Here is an 8,455-nt window from a genome sequence, read left to right as displayed (position 1 = left end):
CCTCGGGAATGTTGGACCAGAGTGGTTTTCATGTGGTTTGCAGTGAGGCCCGAGAGGAGCATGCAGTCCCCTTGTAGTGGAAGGTCATGGCCATGGTCCTCCTTTCCCTTCCATTTTCTATCACTGCCCAGTGGAAAATAAGACCCCCTACAAGGGAGGAAGGAGGAAGGTCCTTGATCTCCAAATCAGACATACAGTGAGTAGTCGTTGGCAGGAATTCACACTTGGGGCCCTTAATGAAGCAGGTGGGCAGCAGCTCCAGAGACCCCCAACCACATCCTCACACAACACCTCTGCACTTGTGCTTCAGTCTCCACCCCTTTTAACAGTCAGTCCTGCAAAGTCAAACGCACTGATCTCCAAAGTCAAGGGCTTTGAGTGTTAGAAGCACACACATGACGTCTTTTCAATGAAGCATCATCTTTTTTCTTCCTGCTCATTTTCTGGGTGGATTTAGGTTTTCTCACCAGGACCTAAAAAGTTTTAGGTCCGGCCTGACATCTCAGCCATTTCTTGCTAAAGCTGTGTGGGTGCCATGTGTTTGTGTGTGTGAACGGTTCCCGACTGAGTAAATTTCTTCCAGTGCGTGTGTCCATCCTAGCAGAAGATAGCCCAGCAGGCCTTGAGCACTGCTGCTACTTTATTTCACATCATGAATATTCAGAGGCTGCAGTCATTGAGGACTCAGGTGGCAAAAATAGTAAGGTGATGGAAGCACACCCTGACATGAACGCCAAGTCCACATTTCAGCGACTCAGAACCCCTGACTACAGCACAGATTTCCCATTCTCTGACCCTCGGACCTCAGGAGAGGGGGGTCCTGGGGACTCCTCTGAATCGGGCATCTGTTCCATACACCAACATGCTCACGGCTTGCTGTATGATGTTGTTTTTAAAAGACAACAGGCCCTTCTGTGCATCCTCCCCCATAAAATGCATTTAGGCTGATAGTTCAGCATAAAGGACACCCTGTTGAGACGGGCAATGCATGCATTGTTTTCCCCATCATGCAGTCAGGATCTCCATAGCAAAATCGAGTGTCTTCCGTAAAATCTTATTTTATATATTTTGTCACCATCAGCAGTTACACTAAAGTAGGAACTGCTCCATTCTATTATGGGTTAAATTCTGCTCTGTGCAGACCTAGTGGTGATGTATAAATTGCAGCCCTGTCTTTTTTTCGAAGGATTCTAAAATAGGTTTTCAGAATTAGTGCTGGATTTTTGCTCCTGCATGTGTGGTGACTCTTGATTTTTTCCTTTCGGAGAAGCCTCCTTTGCAGCATTCCCCCTTCCGAGGAATCACTTAGACACTTCCAGCTGGTGGCAGGGGATACAGCCATAATACAGCTTCCTCTGTCCCAGCTGTCTTTTTCACTACGCTAAATGCATTACGATGGCTGCACTCTTGTGTAAAGGTTCAGGTAGAGGGAGGTGTAGGATTAAGTCTGGAGACCGCCGTTGGGGTTTTTAAGGCTTCAGCTTCCCCAGCATCTTGGCATTTTGAATGGCTTCCTGCTTCGGGTCCAAGGTTTCTCTCCACTGATTGAAATGCTGCTGGAAGCCTGATTAAAGGTGCCTGAAGATATCACCTTCTACCAGGAAGCCCTGCGTGCTTGAGAGGATCTTTTTCAATGCATTATGGCTCATGCAGCCTCACAATTAAAGAAAAACAGGGATTTAGAAATCAATGCTGAAGAAGAGACTGAGAAAAAAAGGAAACACCGCAAACGGTCCCGGGATCGGAAGAGAAAGGTAGCTATGTATGCCAGCGCCTAGATCTTGCCTGGATCCTTTTTGTTTTAATCTCCTCTTGGCATCCGTTAGAAGCATTCGGGGCTATTTTTACATGCTGTGTGGAGTGTAAATTGGGTGTGTAAGTTGGGTGTGTAAGTCGGGAACAGATGATAGAAACCCTATGGCGGACAACCGGTGTAGGGTGGGCAAGACAAGGGAAGATTTTCTCCTGTGTGGGGATGATTGCAGTGCTCATGCGGAAGCCTTGCACTTTACACAGGCACGGGCACGCTTCCATGACACAGAAAGGAGTTGCAAGGGAGTTAAAAGGAGTTTCTTTCCAGCCTGGTCAAGGTGGAATGCACTGCGGTGGCTTAGGATTGAGGGAGAGGCTGGAGAACCAGCCTTTTTACTTCTTACAGTTCTGTCTCGTGGAAAAGGAGCTTTTGTGCTAGAAGTGTGTCACGTGTGCATTTCTCAGGCGGATCTGTGACCTTAAAGATGTGGCAGAAAAGTCACTTCCTGCTTTGTTTTTTTTTTTTTTGGTTTGTTTGTTTCTTCTCTCCTTCTACCTCTCGTTTCTATAAGGTACTTTTAGGTAGATTGTGCAATGGTCATAAACTGATGGAAATAACTTTCTTTTGTTAAGTGCAGCGAAACCCAGAGAGGCTGGTCTTTCTCTGCTGGCTGAGAGCGATTATCCTGAAGGCAGGAATTCCCGTGACAGGGCAGGGACTTGCAGCCTTCAACACTGATTGCTTTAGATCAAAGCATGGGCATCGATCCTCCTCTACTGATGTTCCAATGCAAGGGAGCAAATAGGAGGACTATTCTAGGTCAGTTGTGTTTTATTACAGCCTGGGAGTGCTTACTGTTTGGTGGTTGTGCCCTTAAATATGACTCCTAGAAAGCGACCGGGGGAGTGAGGCCCCAAAGCACTTTTCTTCCTTGACAATTAATAAAAATTGACTAAAACTCTGTGACCTGAATAGGTCATAAAGCATTTTTATGTCTCTTTGTGAGAGTTCCCAAAGGAAAGATCATCTTCGTTTGCTTTGAGCAGTGATGCCTGTGCTTTGCAAACGACATGCAGATTTCATCCGCCACATGCCCCTTTTCTCAGGAGTGAGCATGAATATTTTCGGTGCCTTTGCCATTTTGTTCCAAGTGTGGATCTAGAGAAGACGCCCCTCTGCCTTTTGTTACCTGGCAGACTTTCTGAGACTGAGTTTGGAGGGCTGCAGTGGTTCTGCTGCAAGATGTTAAATATAGATGGTTCCTGCTTCAGGGTTCTTGTAAATAAACTTCTTGAACGTGTTTTCATGGAAGTACAAGCTTAAGTGAGGAAATTCTCCGCAAGTGTATTTCAACGCCTCGCACAGCAGAGCTGTTGTGAGATCGCCGTGGTTTGCTAGGTTCTGGTCTAATTTTACTGAAGTTAGGTTTGTCTGTGGGTTGGTCACTGTAGTTTTGACCCCTCTCTGCACATCTCCTCCCCCCCCCACCCCAACTCCATGGTAAGCTAGCTTCTGAGAAACACGAGGCCAGGAACATACATCTGTATAAAGATACAGTTTCATCATTGATGTCGACAGTGTACTTAAGAGTTATTAGCCAAGCCAGGCTTATGGATAGCAGTTTCCTGTGGGAGCAGTGACAGGTCTGTTGCTTGTGCCTCGTCCCCTATTTGACTTGGAAGCAAAAGAGGGGAGGGGTGAGGCAAAGGGAGTTTCTGGGGTCACTGAGCTGAAGCAAATGCTTTGTGGACCAAAATGCTTTGTTATGAGTACAACAGAGTCTGTGCAATGTAAATCTCTTAGCAACCAGAAGGGAACATGGAGAAATATCAATATCGCTATTGTCAACGTGCAGGCAGATTTAAACGTTTTGTTCTCGGGGCACTCACAGAGGAGATCCAGAAAGGGGCTGGTGGATAACACTTGCATTGCTGTTGCGCTTGTTAATTCATAACACAATGTAGTGTGTATATTCCCTATCAAAGGTACCTGTATTACAGAAGGTTTAGTATTCCTAGTCAGATGATCGCATGGACTGCTTCTAATTTGCAAAGTTAAGATTAAACGACTTTGAAGACACAATCTAGATCTCCTTCCGTGACATAGCATATGTAACACTTATTCTCTCCAGAGTGAATTGTTTCAACTTTGAGTTTCTTTTTCCTACCTTTTCCTAAAATCCGAATTCAGGCTTCTGGGCTACTTTGTTGCATGTTGTCAGCCCCATGTCAATCGGAAAAGCTGCTTTTAAATACGTTGTGGGTTGCTATGGGAATCACTGCTCTTCCTTATATGCAGAAATATCCTCTAGGATCTTTTAATTACATAAGGGAAGAGTGAGCACTCTCATAAAATCACCAAACACAGAAGAAAAACTTCAAGAGTATCTAGTTTATAAAATAAGGAATTTGACTCATGGTACCCCTGCAGTTCAGGTTTGAGCAAGCCGAAGGTGAACGTTTCTTGATTATATCTCTGTGACACAGAATCCTACAGTACGGGACGTTACTAAGCATTATAATCAAATCATAATACACGTGTCAAATGAACATAGGATTCAGGTTTCATCAGTGTTTTTAAACCCAGTGAGTTGCACATTTGGATATTTTGAATATTGAGAACCATGAATAAGTGATTAGCTGTCAAAAAGTAGGAAACTTCTAGAAATTTATAATTAGTTGAATTTTAATAATGATATATTTTCTTCTTGGCATCACAACTTTCGTGTCAAGAAAAAGAAAATCTTCCTGTTGGTTGAAAGGAAATTCGTCTAGATAGATGAACCCTTAATCATTTATCATCAAGTTTTCTGACTTTAAGCAGAAAAAAAAGTTTCAATGCGTGTCTAGTGTAAAACTTCCTTACCGACACTTCCCACTGCCCTTCCCTGATATATGTTCCCCTTCATCCTCCTTCTCTCCTGAGGGACTTAGTTTGGCAGCAAGTGGGAGGCATGACAGAGGTAGACAGCACCTTTGGGCGGGTCCGTATTGGATCTATGCCCTCACTAAGCAACTTGCAGGGAGGAACTCTGTATCTCCTGCACCCAGCAGGTCCCTGGCGCACAGGTGGTGGTCAGTAGAGGGTCCAAGCCACCATGAACCCACAAGGGTTAGACTCACAAACGCTCTTCTGCCCCATATTTTCCTTGTTGCTGTTGGCTTTGGGTGCCATATTACCTACATGGTTTGCCCTCTCTCTACATGAGCTGTAACATACATTTCAATATTGAGGAGTATTAGGAGAATCGACCTTTATTTATTCAGTATTTTTTAGGTAGGCTTGTATGTACTTAATACATCCTGTCAAAAAAAAAACCACAACAACTTTGAGGTGACCCATGAAAATTTATACTAAAAAAAAGAAACAGTTATGGAATTCCCTTCTCTCTCTGTATGACTGACACAGGAATATACCAGGATAAAGTAGCAGTTAATTCTGTGATTAATATCCTTTCTGATATTGGTGTCAAACTCATACAGCTGTTCAGTGGCAAAGCAGGAGTGACTGTTTCACGGCTTCATTTCTGCATTCGTGCATTCGTTCAGTAAATATTTATTGAGGGATTTCTGGCATCAGGCATTGCATTCCCCATTGGAGACAAAGCTAAACAAGGCAGAGTGGCAACGGTATGGTAGCTCCCTGCAGAGCGGGGAGGAAGAGAAGAGCACCATTAAATACCCTACAGATAAGGAGCCACAGTAAGACCCCCAGTTCAACTCGATTGGGCTCACAGAAGGTTCTCAGCAGAGCTGAACCTTGGAGGAGGAGTGAGCGAGATAGACAAGCAGAAGGACAGGAATCCCAGGCTCACAGCTGTTCAAGTATGAGAGAACATTCAGGTGTGTGAGAAACGAACGATATTTTGGAGAAAAGGGGACATGAGTATATGGCAGGAAAAATGGCTGGAGAAGTAGTCAGGGGCCAGATCACGAAAGTCTTTGTTTGCCATCTTACGGGATTGGAAATTAACCTGCTTAAAGGAGAGATGGACTTAAATCACCTTTGGTGGTGACGGTAGGGAGAGGAGACCGAAGAATTTTCTGAGTTTAGAACCATCCCTCAAGCATCAGTGTTGTAGACAGCAGCTGGGAAAGCCGTCAGGAAGCACCGATGGTGATGCAGGCATGAGAGATGCTGAGGGTCTGAACCAGGGCAGAGATGATGCCAATGGAGAAGCGGGTGTTGCGTACGAGAGATATTTAGAGGAAGACTCAGTAGAACTTGGCAGTGGGTTGTGTGTAGGATGTGAGAGGGAGAGATCGGATTCTAGGGTAACTGCCAAGTTTCTGGCTTGAAGCGGAAGATGAAGAATTAAATTTCCCAGATTCATTTCTTTTCTCCCAGGACATTTCTTGACCTCTTAAAAAATGCACCAGGTAGGGTGTTATTAAATTGCTTTTTTAGGTGGAGGCTCATTTAATCTTCACAACAACCCTGCGAAGAAAGTATTTCTATTATCCCCATTTTACAGATGAGAAAACTGAGGCATGAGCCTTTAAGCTGTTCCTCAAAGTCTCCACACTAATTCATGGTAGAAGTGAGATGGCAATTTCGGTAGCCTAACTCTCCATACACTGTACAGTGTATGTAGTTAATATTTCACAGCTCCACATCAAAGTGGGCTTGAGTCAGAGAATCTTCTAAAAGATAAGCTATTCTCTAAATATCTGGAACTTTGACTAACAGGCTTTATATCTCTAAGTAATCTAGTATCATAGTAAGTCTCTTTTTCTTACCCTCTGAAATAGATTTTAATGTTCTACCTTATGAATTTCTTTTTTTTTAATTTTGAAAAATAAAGTGAAAAATTACCAACACCAGGATATCAAATCCTCAAAGACATGTTGCTGTAAAAACATAACAGTGTCTTAGGCGCCAGCTGTATACCAGGCAGTGTGCAGAGCGAGTCCCATGGATCATCCTATTTTTTTCTCACAACTTTTCTATGAGGCAGGTATTCTTTTCATCCCCATTTTTCATAGCTAAAACCACGGCGTAAAGAGACTAAGTAACTTGCCTGAGGTCATATGGTTAGTAACTGGAGGGCCTAGACTTCAACTTGGGTCCTAGGACTTTGGAATCTGTCAGTCTGGGTTGATTGTAATGAAACTCTCTCAGTCTCTTTAAGAGTTAAAGCAACTGAAGGATTTGAGAACAGATTTCGGGAGAGCTGAACTCCTGAGTGTGATCTCTTGCCACAGAAGCTTGGCGCTTCCTGACGTTTTACAGGCTCTCCCGTGCCTGGTTACCTAGGTACCTGTGGCACCCACGATGTGAGATGCCAGGCGAGGTGAGGTATTTACTGCAGCACCTGGACTTTGGGGAAGAGGATTGTATGGACAAAGGGAACCTAGTCTGTTTCCTGCTTTGCTGAGTCCATAGACTCCAGACATCTAGGGAGCCCGGTTTCTCTCTCAACATACTTGACACTCTGCACTGTAATTGTGTGTTTACATGTGTGTCCTACCCAGGAAACTCTGAGCTCCTTGAGGGCAGAGGTGGTATCGTACTCACCTACTACCAAACTGAGGCTTGCAGAGTAGGTGGTTCAGTGAGGGGTGGGGGGAAGGGAAGGGAGGGAGGGAGGAAGGTGGCTGGGTGGCTGGCAGGACGGGTGCGTGGGTGAGAGGCAGTATCATGCTTCGGAACATGGACTGTAGGGTCAGACTGAGTTCAGGTGCTGGTGCTCTCACTTAGCTGCTGTGTTCTTGGGGGATTTATTTAACCTTGGTCTCTTCACCTGCAAAATGAAAACAATAATAGTATGTACTTAGCCACAGGGCTGTAATAAGATGTCAGTGAATTAGTATTGGAACAGCGCTTGGCACAAAGTAAGAGTCGTAGAGTGGTAGTTGTTGTGTCTGTTCATAATGAACAGACACATAAACGGAAGAATGAATGGACTGTTTCCAACCTGAGGCTTCAGGAAGGATTGTGCCAACAAGTCAGCTCACTGAAGCGGGGCAGGTAAGCTCCCTATAGGAGCACATCGGGCTGCTGCCCTGTCTTCACTCTTCCCCATTTGGAAAGGGATGGGTGGAAGAAGGCTTAGCTCTCTCATAGGCAAGGCTGTAAACCTTTGTCCTTTGGTCTGCCAGAGATTTAGGCGTCGGGAGGCAGTTCAGTAAGACTTGTCAGCCGACTGGTTCTCTGTACTCTGTTAGCATCACGGTACAATTTTTTTCCTCAGTAAAGTCATCTGTTCGTTAAAAAAAAAACAAAAAAACTTAATGCTATTAGATTAGAGCCAGAATAACTCATACCTTTATGCTGAACATAGATCAGGAATGATTTTATAGCAGTGTATCATAATGTGATTAATTATGGCTTCGAAATGATTGCTTATAACCTAGTACTACAAAATAAATGTATATAATACTCCTCCCCAATAAAGCCCAAGACTTAAGACACTGGCTTGCTCTTGATCAATTACCTTTATAACCAGTACAGGATCACGTTAGGGATAAATTCTACATTTATTAATGTCCAAATATGTTATTTTAAAGTTCTTTTTGTTAGTTTTGTCGCCGACATACTGCAGCGATTGAACTGTTTCTCCCTCACCCTCCAGGCCCTTGATCTTTTCTGTCTTTTAATTTTCCTTTGGCATGATGGTATATTATTGTGTGTGTATGTGTGTTTTATTGAATTTCAATGTGGAAAAGTGTTACCTTTTCATAGGTATGCTTGAGGAAAATG

At 44.0% G+C, this 8,455-nt stretch overlaps 1 protein-coding gene across 1 annotated transcript in view; it reads left to right on the top strand.

The window, feature by feature from the left end:
* Nucleotides 1-1,640: 1,640 nt before the first annotated feature.
* The window catches only part of ANK3 (ankyrin 3), a gene marked incomplete at its 5' end in the record, with an annotated part of 329,024 nt that continues 322,209 nt past the window's right edge, over nucleotides 1,641-8,455 (top strand). Inside the window, 1 exon segment of the mRNA XM_082673732.1 lies at nucleotides 1,641-1,754. Coding sequence (XP_082529858.1) covers nucleotides 1,641-1,754 — 114 coding nt within the window.

This window comes from Grampus griseus (assembly GCF_964374135.1).
Source record: "Grampus griseus genome assembly, chromosome: 16".
NCBI classification, from domain to species: Eukaryota; Metazoa; Chordata; class Mammalia; order Artiodactyla; family Delphinidae; genus Grampus; species Grampus griseus.
The sequence above is the reverse complement of the archived record's forward strand: the minus strand, read 5'-3'. Positions and strand labels throughout refer to the sequence as shown.